At 35.3% G+C, this 18,014-nt stretch overlaps 1 protein-coding gene across 1 annotated transcript in view; it reads left to right on the top strand.

Moving 5' to 3' along the window:
- The window catches only part of LOC150108289 (BRCA1-associated protein), a 257,850-nt gene extending 244,302 nt beyond the window's left edge, over nt 1-13,548 (top strand). The window contains exon 17 of the mRNA XM_090415728.1: nt 11,630-13,548. Within this exon, the coding sequence (XP_090271854.1) occupies nt 11,630-11,815 (186 nt within the window). The 3' untranslated portion in view covers nt 11,816-13,548. The remainder of the gene's footprint in view (nt 1-11,629) is intronic.
- The last annotated feature ends 4,466 nt before the right edge of the window (nt 13,549-18,014 follow it).

The following is an 18,014-nucleotide window of genomic DNA, read 5'->3' as shown; positions in this document are numbered from 1 at the left end:
ACTGGATTCAAGTCATCACATATACATATCTGATGACTTGAATCATTAGCAGCATGCCCCCTCCTCTCCTATCCTCTCTGTCCTCTCTAAAATAGTGTATCCTTTAACCTCGATACCAGTTAGTATGTCTGATTCTGATAGCCAGGTCTCATAAGCCTACAATCTGAGGTCCCAACATATTGAATAAGGCAACAAACTCTACCTCTTTGTTTCTGATACTCCTAGCATTTGTGTACAGACATAATAATCTACCTGCATGTGTTTTTTGTATACTCTTGTCTGCAGCCTGCATGACACAGTTGGACAACTTGCAGGTTCCTATTTTTCTCTAGTGCCTTATATATCTTTGTACATGTAGACATCTTTGTACATGTTTGATGGGTCCAAACCAGAAGAACACAAATTCAAAATCGTTCTCTCCTCATCAACATTTCCATGATAAAGCCCATTTCCCTCTTTAACACAGTTATATAACATTGTCGCTCTTACACTCATATTCTCACCATTCCTGCCTTTATAATTTAGTTTCCTTGACTCTGTGTGTTAGGTCTCATGCCAGTTATTAGTTTTTCAAGACTCCTGATACCAAATGCATTCAGGTATAGGCCATCCCTCTTATACAAATGCAATCTTTGTCAAACTCACTCCACACATTCAAAAACTCGCATCCATTCCTTCTGCACAGCCTACACATTGAATCATTTGCCATTATAGCCCTTCTTCTTAATTAATTTTTATCATATTGAGGACTGACAGTTTTCACTTTCTCACTCTTCTCTTGCCTCTTCCAACAACCCTTTTATGTCTTCTCTTATACTGAACTTATCGCTAGTTAAGTCGTTAGTACTACTACAATTACAATCTCGTTTACTTTTCTTTTCTGTTTTTGAATTGCTTCCTTTATATTCTTAATTTTCGCTCCAGGAAAACTTGAAGTTATAACTCACTCATCAATAGCATGTTTTATTATAGAGTCACCATACCAAATAACTTCTTTCTTTTTACTAACAACATCACCTACCTGATTTCTGTTACTTTCTAATTTACATGTTTCAGTGCTTTGTTGTTTCTTATTTTGCTGCTTAATTTTCTTTTCCTCCCTATGTTTATTTAAACGCCTCTTGACTTTTTTTGTAATTCCTGCATCATCTCTCTAATGATCTGCTTTAATTTTGCTATTTTGGAGGTTAATTCATTTTCAATAACCTAGTTAGTGGGGCTAGCCTTCTTGTTTTCGACTGTGCTGCTCTTCTTAGCATTATGTTTCTTGTGCATTTTTGGCACTATTTTAAACTTATACTTATTATTCAAATATCTTAATAAAAATATGTTATAAAATACCAAAAATACTAAAATCTACACTAATATACTATAAAACTAATTTTCTAAGGGAAAAATACAATCAAACAGACAAAAATCACCAATTTTACACAAACGCTAAATTCACCGACCAACCACAATTGTTCTCATATTTGGATCAGTTCACCCAAAACCTTCCTAAGAATTCTTAAATGTATACAGAAGTGGACAATCTTCTGCTTAACAGGTGATCCTTCCTTCTCAACAGACTTTGTCAAATCGCTTTCTCACAGATGCTCTGTTTTGCATTATGCCTTTTTGTAGGTCCTTTCATGGGTAATGCCTCACTGAAGTGGTCACTGCCATTTCTCTGCTTTTCTCTGATCACATAAGAACATCAGCAGTATCCATATACAGTTCAACTCCAAACTTACTGAACCAATTTCTCCTCTTCCTTCATCCCATTTACTTTTGTTCTTTGGAACGGTTTTCCTCCCATACCATATTTTTCTCAATAAATACAACCCTCTCAGCTTTTCAAAAAATATATTAACATATTTCTTCTTTCTCCATAACCACTGCCTCACACACACAACACTGTTATAAGTTTTGTAGCTTCTCTTGTGGGGGGTTAATATCTAAATTACATAAAATGCCTGGAAAAAGCATCTTAGAAACTGTTTCCCCCTCTTAGGATACCCACATATCACTGTCTCACTGATACAAAAATGTTGATAAGCAGAAAACTTCGTGTCAACTTTGGGGATGTGTTCAGAAACATCCAATCAACTATCCAATACTACATTTAGTAAAGTGATTGTATGGTATGACCCTTGAGAGTGGATATATATATTGTCTGACACTGTTCTAATTGGGATATATCAGTAGGCTACTGAAGGTACCACACCCATCTGGCAATCATAATCAACTCCAAATGATGAGGTTGAAGGAACATCAGCACATGGTATACCAGAAAAACTGTGGTAAAGTCACAAGGAGTGGTCTTGAATCTATATCTAGTTTCTGCTGTTGAAAGTTTTTCCACTTGGTTAGAAATTAAATTTGCCAAGAAATTATCTTCTTGTTTATTAATTTTTTATCTAAGTGTAAGCAAACAAAGTTTGCGCATGAAGTATCTTTATGACTAGGCTACTTCTATATTGACAAGTAGCATAGTATTGAAGATACTTCATGTGCAAACTTTGTTTGCTTACATTTGGATAAAGGATTAAACAGGAAGATTATTTCTTGGCAAATTTAATTTAATCTGGTTTCTATTATTTCATTCAGGTGAACATACAAGAATATATCAAGTTCATCTTAAATTTTTTTTAATGGTATTAAACAACACCATAAATACAAAATAAGTTTTTTATTGATTTTCAAATCAGCATCTGAAAGATAAACACTGGAAGATAAACAGAGGATAAACAAATTGGGGTTGGTCTTGAAATGACCACCAAACATTTTTGATAAATTAATGCAATTGTAATTGTTGAATTTAGGGGGAATTCTGCATTACTGTTTCTGACTCCAAAAATACTTTTTCCAACTTATAACACCTTCCATGTAGCACCAGTTTTCTAATCCTATGTGAAGGTATATCCAGAGTGTGTGATCTTTTAATACTGACTTGTCATAATGATTTTAGCGAATGTGTTTCTTGTGTTCTCTTAGGCTGCCTGAATGTTCTCAGTTGGCCAGTTATGGGCATAGGGCACTTCATATTCTCCTAATATTGATAGAGGATGAAGTCTATCTTTTGGTGAGTGGATGTAGATTGTTGGTTGTGTGGTTTAAATGGTGCAGAGATTATAATTATTTATAAATTATCTTTTTAAATATACTTTGGATATAGGAGATAAAATAGTTTCCCTTTGGTACTGTGTGATTAGGGAAGACATATAGTACTTAATTTTTAGAAATGCTTAGATTGATTTCCAATGCAGTTAAGCAGCCAACACATTAAAATACATTTCATGATGGAAAAAGAATCAAATACTTGTATGTTCTTTCTGGATATATTAGTCACATGCCTTTTGAATAGTGACACAATCTGAACACATCAAGGATGTCGAGAACAAAAGAAAATACAAATCAGGACTGGTATCATATACAACTGAAACCAAACATCAAGTATTATGGCAACATACAAAAATACTTCACATAGATTACAGATTTTTCTCAAGAGTCTTCAAAATATCTGCTGAAATGATGGAACATCTTCAACAGTTCAACAAAAAAGGGATGATTTAACATCAGGTCTGGTTTTCTCTAATTCAATATGACATGCACATAGTTACAAGTAGTATGCAGCAGACCACAAACTAGCAAACAAATCATAGCAAATGTGTGATTTCCATTGTCATTCATATTCAGATATTTTCATTATGTACATTATCTGTTATTACCTGTTTTTAGTTTGTGTATTTCTCCTGATGTGAAACTAAGAATCTTCATGAAACTAGAAGAGTAGCCAGTTAAAAGAAATTAGTATTTTATCCCATCTGGTTCTTTCATGTGGAGTAATACTACCAATAAAACATGTCTAGTTCATTATCTTTTTATCTGCAAAGAGCGTGCGTGCGCACGCGCGCACACACACACACACACACACACACACACACACAGTGGGAGATATTTACATATAAACAATCACACCATCATCTAGCCTAACAACAATGAAGTATCATTAACACTCTTGCTACACTATTACTTTTGTCACACATTTTTAGCCAATGACTACAGCCTGATAAAATAGATAAAATATATACTTCCTCTTCTAATCAAAGTGAAACTATTGCCTGCATCTGTAATGTATTAGAAAAGAACTGATAGCTACAGTTTTAATTAGCTGTATTATTATAATAACTGTACAATTCTATTTTTATCCAACATTAGAGGATAGCAAAGAAGCACCTTAACATATAGATAGATAGGCTTTGGTGGTTATTCATTACAATACTTTATGGTATAAACAATGTCAGAAAACACTAAATAATTTATTGAGCTAATATTTTGTTCAGTTTATAACCAGCATCTTCAGAGTACATGTTACGACTGTGGTAAAATACACAGCACTTGGTTGGAGTGTAGATGGATAGTGGTTATTCTTTACAGTACTTCATGGTATAAACCAGCATTTCCCAGATTTTTTGTACGAAGGAACACCTCACAAATCCTGAAATTTTCATGGAATACCTTGGTTATTTTGTAATGTATTAATAATTAATTATGGCATAATCATAAAGAGTATTAGTACACTTATGTATACGGTGTGACATGTTGACAAATATAAAATTACATTTAAATCAGTTATCAGTCACTGGACTAATGAAATCTTGTACATATTGTAGTTTCCTCAGGTCAACATCATTAAATTAATTTGTGCTGATTTTCATTGACATATCCCATTCTGATCACCAAAAATTGATAATATTATTATAAGTACTTACGAGTGAATGCAGACTTTTCTCCTGTGTGCTGGTAGTTTTCCCCTCCTATTGTACATTCTGGAGATCGCTGTGTAGGCTGGAGGTGGATGAATCACTAACTGTTGCGTCACAAACACCTTCAATAAGAGATTTCTTAACACCAAAATTAAACAAAGTCAATTTGTCTCTTATTCATATTAAAATTTAAATCTCTAGGCCTATTACTTTTAAAAAATCACGGCACTACGGTTTCGAAACAAGCACTTTTATCCTCCAATACGAACTTCCAAAGAAAGTATTTAATATTACTAGATTTGAGAACCGGATACAGACTATCTTGATCTTAAATTTCAGTGGAAAAATTTTCTTATACTTCCATGCGGCTTGGTCACTGCCATTTGTAACACAGATGTTATTTCATTCAGTTTTGAGAACAGAGCATACACCGCCCATTGTTGTAATCAAACTTGCAGGCAATTTTTACGATCGGTCATAAACAGCGGTATTCCCTTTCCCGAATTACTTCCATGTTTAAAAATACATGGCTCGGTCACTGACATCATGGAACACGTATTCAATTTCCGCGGAACACGATTTGGGAAACCCTGGTATAAACAATGCCAGAAGAAACTAAGTAATATATTGAGCTAAGCTGATATTTTGTTCAATTTATAATGAGCATCTTCAGAAGCACATATTACAACTGTGATAAAATACGCAGCACTCGGAGTGTCATAGAAACAATTCAGATTGTAACTAAAAAAGGAACTAATGCCCTCGGGGAGGGATAAAAATAAAGTTGATGCATACAAAGGTCAAGCTAAATGTGGTCTTAGAATGATCTCTCAGATCTATAGTGACTTTTTTTGTAGCACTTTTCACAGAGTCCACAGCACTGCTTGCCATGCTCTGAATACCCTGTCAAATACTGCATACTCCTCATCTTCCACAACCAACACAAGATCAATTCCCACCAGTTATAGCCAGCGTACTGCAACTTTCAAACCATACATTCACCTGCAACCTTCATCTATTTTCTAAAAGATCAACTTTATCCTCTTGCACATTCTGGAGTGCTAAAAAAGTTCCTTTTGCCTGCAGCTTAGTTAATTTGCAGACTGATAGATCTATTATCTATCTGCCTAGAAGATCATAAGAACTACATTCACAATTATCTGTATAGCATGTCAAGACTGGCAAACCATGCTCTGGCTACACTGTCACACAGAATTAAATGGAAGAAGACAGTTGTGCTGCTGCTGCTGCTGCATAGATGTCAACATAGGTCTGAGAGGATATTTTTGGACTCATTGCAAGCTGTGAAACACTCCCCTAACTTTTGACAAATGAATATAACAGCAATGGGGGTTATATTCATTTGTCAAAAGAACCACACTTAGCCTGATTTCTCTTAATTTGTTTTTATTTGGCTCCTAGAGTAACTAAAGTTCTTGATAGGACATACAATTTAAATTGTTTCTACTACAATCTAATTTAGTGCCATTTACCACAGTTGTCATTTATGCTCTGAAGATGCTAGTTAGAAATTTATTGAAATATTAGCTCAATATTTTTCTTTTTCTTATGCTTATACCATGAATATTTTTGAAAGACTTGTTTATTTGTCTATTATGATTTGCAGTGTTCCCAAATTGTTGCCTGTGTACTGTGACAAATTATTTGTGCTCCAAGGATGCTGGTTTGAAATTTTGCAACATATCAGCAGCTTGATAAATAACTTTTTATTTTAATTTTTTATGGTCTTTTAATACTATCAAAATTTAGGCTTCGCCTTTGACTGAAAGGCGAAGCCTACCTGAACATCTTTTTACCAAGTACACCAGTTCATGTAAATCATTTACCCTATGTATGATGGACATTTTCATTAGAATAATATTCTATGTCATATGGCAGTATCATCTTAGGAATATGATGTGATAGTAATATATTATCATATCAATAAGGTTTTAATTAATAACTTGGCAATATGAATGTACCAAAAACATACTGAAAAGTATTGATACTATCCAGAACAGGGCAGTCCAGTTGACTAGTGACTTTCTCTTTCTTTTTCACAGGTTCTCTTCTAATCATTTTCTCACAGACATTATCATTTAGTCTTATGTTAGTCATTTAGGTATTTTCATCGGTCTTGTTCTGGTGTCTGTCATTCATCACTTTCCTCTGAACATGTTGCATTATTAGAAGCTGCTGGTTATGATCAACTAACAGCCAGTCTTCATAGCTACTGAACAAACTTTTCATCTGGCTTTCATTCCTTTCCTCTTTTTAATAGAAGAATGACTGTTGCTGAAATTCTGTGTGTGTGTGTGTGTTGTTCTCCAGGATTATAGCTTTTCCTGAAAACATCATGCTCTTTCTATCTTTTAAATTACTACGTACTAATCTTTTGCACTTTTCGTGCAGAGAAAGTGGGTTTCTTCAGTGCAATATGCTAACTAATGTTTTAATGTACTATTTTTAATGATATATTATAGATTTCTCAGTCTTTCATGTGCAATTGATATTTATATATATAAAAAAAAAAAATTCAGCCAATTTTCTACCAACTGTGCAGGGTGAAGGCCTCTCCCATTGTGGGAGGTTTTGGATCTACTACTCCCATGGTGACCCAGTCCATATTGGGAGAGGACATAACAAATATCCATGCCTATGTGGGTTCAATCCATGCCTTTGGGGTGCTTAAGGGTCAAAGCTGTATAACTGAGAGGAGACCTCCACATAGCCTTTAAAGGAATGCGGAGAACCGACCAGGGCTTCTGACCTAATGTCCAATCCTCACCTTCTCATGGTGCACCCTGTTGGGTATCTACTTTGATACTGAACGAACGAGGATGGGCTGGCAATTTGGGATTTAGCCGACCAAATTGTATTCTTATTGGTTAAACCAAAATAAAAAATGATGGTACAACATGACAAAATTTCATGCCGGCTGGGGCGTCGCCCGGTTAAACAAGGCCCCCGTTGTTTTCGCCAGGGAACCAGGGCGAACAGCGAAAAGTCAGCTACTGGAACAAATCTGAAAACAAACCCCAACTCAACATCACCAGAGTTAAAGATCGGTACTATCAACGTAAGAAGCCTGAATGGCAAAGAAATGGAGCTAGCTGAGGAATTAGATAAGTACCAGATCGACATAATAGGGGTGACTGAAACAAAAAAGACCAAAACTGGTGAGATCTTTCTGAGCAATAAATACAAAATGTTATATTCAGGCAATAACAATCAAGGAAAAGAAGGAGTAGCCATAGTATTCAACACAAAATACGAGGCTAATCTTCTTGAATGGCAGTCAGTCTCAAGTAGAGTAATGTGGGCAAATATGAGAATGGGGAACTGGACAATGAGACTTATTTGTGCCTATGGTCCCACAGAAGGTTCTACTAAGGTAGAAGTGGAGGAATTTTTTGAGGCTTTATAAAAAGCAACTGACACAATGAAAAAGGAAAAGTTGGTCCTTGTTGGGGATCTAAATAGTAGAGTAGGAAATGATTGTGAGACATACAAAAATATTTTGGGAAAATTTGGAGAAAAGAGCAAAGCTAATAATAATGGCAAATATCTGTTGGATTTCTGCTCAGGACATGGACTGGTTATTACTAACACCATGTTCCAACATAAAAATGTGCACAAATTCACATGGAGAGAAGAGGCTAGGAATAAGAAAAGTCTCATTGACTATGTTATTGTTGATAGTGATGTTTTCTCCCTGGTGCAGGACACCAGAGTGTACAGAGGATTTGAAATTGGAAGTGATCACTATTTAGTCTTGAGCAGGATAAAATTGAATTTCATATTGAAAAGAATAACATGTAAGAAAGTTTTAAAGCGAATAAAAGTTGAGCAGCTCTCAGATGTAAACTGTAGACTAAAATACAGAAATATTATTGAAAAGAAAATGAAAGAGTTTGAGAACAGGAATCAAACCTTGGAGATTCAGTGGCAAACTCTGAAGGAAACATTGATTGATTCTGCCAGAGAGGCATGTGGTGAGGTTGTGTGCAAAGATAAAAAAATCAGAACTCCCTGGTGGACACAGGAAGTTAAAGAGGCAGTGAAGGAAAAGAAGAAAGCATATCAAAAGTTCCTGGCAAATAAGTCAGCTTTTACTCTTACAGAATACAGAGACAAATGTAAGAAAGCTAAACAGTGTGTAAAACTAGCTAAACAAAAGTCATGGGAGGACTTTGGCAAGAATATAGAAAATAAATATCAAGAAGGTGGCAAAATATTCTGGAGGTTGTTGAAGAAGCTTAGGAATGGAGGAAAGAGTGCTGTAAAAGGAATTAGAGATGATAAAGGTGAAATGAAAACAGGAGAAAAAGATATCCTTGAAGTATGGAGTAATTACTTTGAAAAACTGCTAAATGAAACAAGCAGTGATGACAGCACAGTGATAAAAAACACTGACCAGGCATGCAGTCAGGAATACATATCCATACTTGAAGTAGAAAAAGCCATCAAAGGCTTGAAATGTGGAAAGGCAGCAGGAGTAGATGATATTCGACCAGAAATGCTGAAGTATGGTGGTATAAGAGTCTTACAGTGGCTGCACTGCATAGTTCAGAAAGCCTGGACAGAGGGACGAATTCCCGATGATTGGAGTAGAGCTCTCATAGTACCCATATATAAAAAGGGAAATAAAACTGAATGTGAGAATTACAGAGGTATTTCCCTACTGAGTGTTCCTGGCAAGATCTATGCAAGTATACTTGAGAAACGGTTGAGAAGAATTGTGGAAGAAAAGCTTGGTGAAGAACAAGCTGGATTCAGGCCAAATAGAGGCTGTCAGGATCAGATCTTCACTTTACGACAAATAGTCGAGAAAGCATGGGAATATAACAAAGATCTGTATTTAAGTTTTGTCGATTTGGAAAAGGCATATGACAAGGTGCCAAGAGAGAAGCTATTCAATACGCTGCAGTTGTATGGTGTCAATGGGGCATTATATCAAGCAATACTTAGTCTTTATTTGAGTTGTGAGTCAGCAGTTAGAATTGAAGGAAGTACAGGAAGATGGTTTAATGTTAAATCTGGTGTGAGACAAGGATGTACATTATCCCCTCTGTTATTCATTATCTATATGGATCACATTATGAAGGAATGTGGTATTAAACCTGATATCAAAATTGGAGATGTTAATGTCAGCTCTTTGGTTTATGCGGATGATGTTATACTTCTAAATAAATCCGCTACAAGTCTGCAAGATTCTCTGACTAAATTGAATAGCTGTTGTAATAGATATGGTATGAAGGTCAGCAATAAAAAGACAAAGACAATGAAAATAGGCAGAATCATTGAAAATGTCAACTGTGTTGTGAATGGAGAACCTGTGGAACAAGTAAAACATTTCAGCTACTTAGGCACAATTTTTACTGAAGATGGTAAACTAAATATAGAAATAGACAACAGAATCAGCAAAGCTGGTATTGTGGGAAGTCAATTGAATAAATTCATATGGAATAAGAAAGAAATTAGTCGGAACACTAAATTAGCTGTATACAAGACTGTGTTCAAACCAATTTTAACTTATGGATCTGAGAGCTGGGTCAGAAGTAAAACACTTGACCAAAGACTAGAGACCGCAGATATGAGAGTCCTGAGAAAGATTAGAGGCGTGAACAGATGGCATCAATGGCAATATCATATTAAAAATGAGGATATTAGGAAAGAACTTGACATTGTCAGCATCCAGGAATGCGTTAGCAGAGCTAATCTCAGATGGTATGGTCACTTAAATAGAATGGGAGAGGAAAGATTAGCAAAACAAGTGTTCTCTGCCAGGTTGGCAGGAAAACGACCCAGAGGAAGACCAAGATATAGGTGGATTGATACGGTACAAAGTGCCTTAGACGATAGAAATATAAGATCTGATAATGTTGGAGTCTTGACAAGTAACAGACTGATTTGGAGGAAAATTGTAGATAGGAAGTTAGTAATGATGTAATTTTTTCATGTAGTACTGTCATATCCTGTACACCCCTTGAGGGTACATGGCAGGAATTTGATGATGATGATGATGATGATGATATATATAAAAAAAAAAATTCAGCCAATTTTCTACCAACTGTGCAGGGTGAAGGCCTCTCCCATTGTGGGAGGTTTTGGATCTACTACTCCCATGGTGACCCAGTCCATATTGGGAGAGGACATAACAAATATCCATGCCTATGTGGGTTCAAACCCCCATAGCCTCTTGGCTGGAGAGCGGATACGCTAACCACTCAGCCAGCCAGCCCAACATTTATATATATATATATATATATATATATATATATATATATATATAAATATCTGTATATCAATATTTATATAAAGGCTATGTTTCTTTATAAATAAATATGGCTTATTCCTGTGTCATATCAAATATCTCATTATAATATTAATAATTAAAAGTTAAATGACACAATTTGTATACTTTGTTAATTATGCTATATCACAAATTTCAGTGCCAAAAACTGTATTGAGCACCTCATTCACAGTTAACTCCCATTATAGGGCATTCTTAGGGACCCAAGAGTATGCTCTTAGTTATAGTGCAAAGTTTGTTGCATTGAATTTTTTTTATACAGAATTGCTGCCGAAAAAAAACAAAACTTTAATCAGGATTATTTGGTAATTTGTTATATTGAAATTACTCTAGTAAGAATTGGTATATTTCAAATGTGAAATATAACCAAATTCTCAATCACACACAGTTTCTCTAGACTGATCTTTTATTTTGTTGATTTCTCTATTGAATATATGCTAAATGTATAAATAAGTAATATATATGTTTAATTCATTATATTATTATTATTAGATAATTATTATTATCTAACTGGTATAAGTGCTGAAGGATTTATTTGTAAAAATTGAATAAAAATGATTTTCAGGAATTGCAAGACTTGCAGGATCAGGTACGAGACTTAATGTTCTATTTGGAAGCTCAAGAAAAGCTTCAGCAGGTTCCTGAAGCTACCAGACAAGAGATACAAGAAGGTCATATTGTAGTTGGAGCTTCTAGTTCTCCTGGCGCAAATAGTGGAACTCCCCGTCATAGAAGGAAAAAGGCTCGCTAATCTTTAGACTTTTATACTGACATTCATAATGTTCATAGAAAAATACTAATACAATTTTCCTAAATATGTAAATATATCTCCACTGTATTAGATATTTTAAAAAAAATAGTTATATATCATTGTAAATAATTTTTCCAGATACTTGGAAGTTTGAAAAACAGATTGCAATATTTCATTGTAAACTTGCAATTAAGATATTTTGATATGTTCAACATTATAAAGTTCATTTTTGAAGAAAATTCAATATTACTGAAAAAATAATTAACAGATTATATCACGTGTAATGCAACAGAAGCCCTCCCTCCTTCTCCTTCTCCTTTTCTCTCTCAAAGGTGACATACTATTCAGCTACTGAAATATGTATAACATCAAGATCTGGAGATCCAAAATCTGGAGGATTTTAATTTTACATTGTAGCTTATTTCTGAAGTATGGTATCTTTCATTACGAATATTTAGTTGTTCTCTAGTCTTGGAGATCCATATATTATCGCCATTTTGGTGTACTGGATCACATTTGTGATAATGAAACTTCATTCTCAGTAGATTTTATTCCTTCCATTGAGTTCATCATTATATTTGTAATTCCATAAAGGACTCCTAATATCATTAGCATCTCTTCAAGGTAAAATAAACTGTATTTGTCTATTTTGTATTATTATTATAACTTTTGTTTAAAAAAAAAAAATAATAATAAGGAAAATTCACAAACAGAATAGAAATTTGTACTTTATTACTTAGGAATAGTTTTGTAGTTTCATTATGTATCCTGGGATATAAAATGCACACTTTCTTTAGCCTCTATTAGTAAGAGTCATTAGAACATAAAAATAAATCTCTCTCCAGAAACATTTCTAACAAATTACTGAGCTCTTTGATAGTTGTCACATAATACTGGAAGGACCTTAATATAATGAATATTGAGATAATATAATGCTTGAGAATATAATTATACTCAATATAATAATACTGAGCTTGTTGACAGTTGTCACTTAATAGTTACTGGAAGGACCTTAATATACTTTATATTGTATAAATGTTTGTTGTATTCATATTTATTGTCAAATATGTTATTGCAATTTAAAGATGTTATGGTGCTTATGTTAGTAACCTGAAAATTTCATATTTTGAAAAAGTATATTTTATGTGAATGTACTTTGAGTATGTTCATTCAAATGCATATTGGTAAAAAAACAAAGATACTCCAGTATGGCTTCATTCTTTATTAACTTGTATTTGTTGTAGAATAAGATTTGTTTTTTTTTCCTGAAAAAGGCTTATCCAGTATACTTGCTTTTAATTCTGTTTAAAATCACAATAATTCTCCATTACTCTTACAAATAGTTTATGTATTATTTATTTATTCTAAGTGCATGTGATTTGCTTAGAAATGTCTGGCGTAACACTTATATGAATTCAACTGTAAATAATTACGTTGAACCTCCACAAAGGTTGCACACATGTCTGTTTATTTGAATATGATAATTAGAAACATTTAGTAATGGTACTAAATTTTAAATACAGCATATATTTTTTTAAATTCACTTAAGTTTCCATCATGCATTATTATGTTAATGTATTTAAAAACTCTCCTCTAGTGTTACATAAAAATGGAAAAGTAACAAATGGAATCATATATTAAAGAAACAGCTCCTTAAAATTTCCTTATGCTTTATCGACAACTTATATTGTTAGGTTTAAAAATATTTTTTTGTAAAAAAAATTTCAAATAAAATCCTTGTTTTGTTTTTGAGCTCTTACATGTTAAGCTGGTCCACACTTACCTCACAAACTTCTGGAAGTTATTTGTTTACTTACCTGTGTATAGAGGCTTAAGTGCTGTGAGGACATCATGTTGGAGGCTCAATGGATTGTATATGAATTGTAATGGATTGCAACCACGACTATTGTCGGTCAGGCCTGGCTGACCATGTCTTGGATACAACCCACATGATCTCATGGAAAAAAAAAACACCATGCTCCACCACAGAAAATTCAAAAAAGAGAGGCTATTTTTAGAATCAGCAGCAGCGCTCAGAAATCAACCAAATCTTAATAAATAAGGTTGCATTAAGCTTCCTAAGATTTGGGAAACACTTATCATCAGAGATGCCACCTACAACTGCCCTTAGAGGGCGCTCCACCTAGATAGGACTTTAGAGTCACCCACGTGGTTGGGCTTAGTATTGTGTGGTATTTGTGTAGATGTTACATTAGTTTTTTTGTAATCCCTGAAGATGTCTCAGTGACTGAGACGAATAGGAAATATTAAATTCTGTTTTAATTCTTTCTGAGTACTGTATACAATCTATTAAGCCTCCAACATGATGTCCTCACAGCACTTAAGCCTCTACACATGGATTCTAATCATTCATGGAGAAGGAATAGCACGCAAATCCAGACAATACGGTAAGTCGAAACTATGACTATCTAGGCAACTAAATAGGCTGGCCTTTTTAAAAAGATGTCGGGATACGAGTGATACCCAACTGCGTTAAACTAAAGATCAACTTTCATTCCAAAAAAGCCCTCTGCATATATAACCGTGCCAGCTTTGCACTACTGCGGGAACAAATTGGCACTACTCGTGCCACCCTCTCTGAGACTAATGCAGCCATTGGCTCCTTACCATTAGAGCTCTCTGCTGTACTTAACCCTGAGCTTTGTCCATTCTCTCTGGCATTTCAGAAGTTTCTGCACAGAAAGAATTTTAAAAAATAAAAAAATATACTTTTTGATATGTTTATTTTAACAATCTGTGTAAATCCAAACCACAAATTCAACCGCTCCAGACAGTAGTTAATCTTTCGTCCAAAAGGCTTAATGATGATGCTGTCAGTGCCCTAAGCCTCAGCCACAATTTCGCACCGAAAGAAGTGCCGGTGCTTGATGTAATGTTTAATATCGAACGCTGGATCTGTCGCTTGGCGCCAGAGATAGCAAATAACATCAGGCTTGATGTCGCCAACATCCTCGACCAGTCTTCACCTCCAAAAAGTAATTTATCGCCCAGCCAACGCACTGCTCTCATGAAATTACAGAAAGAAAAAAGTATCGTCATCACCAGAGCGGATAAGGGCAATGCCACAGTCGTTCTTAATGCCAGGGAATACAATCGAAAAATGCAGATTATCCTCCGAGATCGCTCTACCTACATCCCACTAGAACACGACCCCACAAAAAGACAAGTTAAAAAATTAAAAGACTTACTTAAAAAAAGTATCTTCCTGGCCTCCTGATATTACAAAAAAATTTCAAACCTTTCTGTCCCCCCCCCCTCCCCGAATATGCGGTTTACCAAAAATCCACAAACCCAATTCCCCACTAAGCCCTATAGTAGATGCCACTAACACACCTTGCTAAAAACTGTCAAAACGGCTGGCTAACTAACTGACCCCCCCCCACTACACTTTCCAACTCCTATATAAAAAATCTCTACCCATTTTAAAACCCTAATAAAAATAATCTGTTTACCAATATTCCTTTAATTGATACCTTAACACTCTTAGAAAACGTTTTTCCTTCAGACATCTTAGATCTCTTTTCCTTTGCCATCAATTCTGGTTATTTTTCTTGGAAGAACAAAATCTACAAGCAGATAGAGGGAACCACCATGGGTTCCCACCTTTCACCCCCTCTTGCCAATTTTTATATGGAGGATTTTGAAACACGAGCCATAAACTCAGCCACTCTCAAACCTTCTATCTGGCTAAGATATGTAGATGATGTGTTCTCCATTTGGCCTCATGGCCCACACACATTAGACTCCTTCCTCAGTCACCTCAACAGTCTACATCCAAGAATCCAGTTTACGTTGGAAAAGGAAAAAAACAATTGTTTACCCTTCCTAGACCTTAGTTACACGCCTTCCTAGTGGTACACTTTCCTTCACTGTATATAGAAAACCTACACACACACAGGCAGATACATTCGCAAACTATCCCACCACCACCACCACCCCACTCAACAATATGGCATTATTAAAACTCTAACCAAGAGAGCCTACAATCTTTGTTCCAGTGGAACCGCCCTTACAACTGAGCTTGACCACATACACAACACTTTCTTCTCCAATGGCTACAGCGATCACAGTATTAAAAAAAAATCAGTCCTGCCCCAATTTATATTCAGATCTACGTTGTTCAATTCCCTAAGTGATTTAGAAATGACTACTTTTATATTGGAAATATATATGACTTCTGCATAACTTCAACCTTAGTATCTCTTCTGCCTCTGGCTCTCACTCTGACCAGAACTCAATAAAGGTCAAAACCAGTCTGGGTAGTGGCCTTCCCATAATAATATGTGTATAATATTCCCAAAGCATTATACACATCTGAAAGATTATTTGCTTTGCATGATGGGATACTAAGACAATTGATGTGAAGTCATTAGCCCCTATATACAAGTAGCCCAGTCGTGAAATATCTTGAATAAAGGATGAAACCAAGAATATAATTTCTTGGCATCTTTAATTTAAATGTTTGATTGTCAGAAAGGAAGTGATAATAAAGTTTCTCCTGTTAACATGCAATTTAAACTTTAACATGTTAATATGAAAATTGATATAAAAGCTAAAGTTAATGTGAAAGCTAAGCTCAAGTATGAAAAAAAAAACTAGCAACCAAAAACAACACAAAAGAATTCTATCATTATGCTTCAAGTAAAAAGAATGAATCCATTGACAATGTCATTGATATAAAGGTTAAACAATATAGGTCCCGGTACTTAGCCCTGTGGGACCCTACTTGTAACCTTCTGCCTCTTTGATATTGTCCCACCATATACAATTCTCTGATACCTATCAGACAGCCAATCCTGAATCCAGTTGACTAACCCAACATCCATGTTATGTAACTTAAATATCAGCTTATCATGTGGCACCCTGTCAAATGGCTTTGCAAAATCCAAAAAAAATGGCAGTATATGCCTTTCCCTCATCTACTGCTCTTGTGACATTATTATAAAAGGCTAGCATATTACTAAAACAAGAGCGTCCCCCCTCCCAAATCCATGTTGACTCTCACAGATAACATTACCCTCAGCTGCCGAACAATGTATTCGGTCCCTCGTTAATTTCTCCAAGATCTTAACAACTACTGATGACACATAAACTGGCCTATAATTAGACACTTCCAGTCTGCTACCACACTTATGCAATGGCACTATCTTCCTTCCATTCCCTGGGCACCTTTCCCGTAGCCAGACTTTCATTAAAAAGCCAGGTCAAAGGAGCTGTCAGTTCCTTCGCACATTCTCTCAAAACTCATGGTGAAATACATCCAGTCCTACAGCTTTACTGACATCCAGAGTACTCAGTATTATTTGGAACACGTTCTCCTCCTGCACTTCTAAACCTCGAACCTGCCCTATCCCTCTAGTATTAAAATTTATTCCTCCAGAATGAAATACACCAATAAAGTGTTCATTGAACAATTCCACTATGTCCTCTGCATGTCACTCTATTCCCATTTTTATCCCACAATGTCATTCTTCCACAATCATTTCTCCTCCTACTGGCCACATAGCTAAAAAATTCCCTAGGATTTTCTTTGGATCTTAGTGCCAATCTCTTCTGATATTCCAGTTTTGCCTTCCTCACCATACTGGTCACTCTCCTGGTCTGCATCTTATATTCTTCGTGTATCTGCCCTCCACACCTCTCCTTATATCTCTTCCATAATCTCTTTTTCAACTACATTTCCTGTTTGATAATGTTTGTCATCCACTTTACACCAAATTGTGTTCTCTTCTTCACTCGTGGAATACAGCTTACTATTGCTGCTAACAAATATTCCTGAATTTCCCAAGCACTAATGATATCTCACCCTTCCAATTCCTCCCTCCGTGGAACTGTCCCAAGTTAATATCTAAGACTCTTATAATCACCTGCCTTATAATTCCACATACATTCCCTTTTCTTTCATATGCCTACATGTATATTCATCTTCCAAGTTAAAACTACATGGTCACTCTCTCCAACTGGGGGGGGGGGGTGTCATCTCAGTTATTATCAGCTTTTCTGATGCTATGACCAAATCCAAAACTCTTGAACCTCTTGTTTTCTCTATTACATTTGTCCCTCAAGAATTCTATCTCCCATAAAATCTCCCATAACAATCATTCTTCTATCACTTGCCAAGTGGTCTCTTTCATACAGTTCCTTTCTGTCCTCAAATGCCCTCCAAGCATCCACATAT

Source organism: Typopeltis vanoorti, chromosome 3 (assembly GCF_054136105.1).
Source record: "Typopeltis vanoorti isolate ZY-2024b chromosome 3, IOZ_Tvanoo_1.0, whole genome shotgun sequence".
NCBI lineage: Eukaryota > Metazoa > Arthropoda > Arachnida > Uropygi > Thelyphonidae > Typopeltis > Typopeltis vanoorti.
This window is presented reverse-complemented; position numbering and strand designations above follow the sequence as displayed.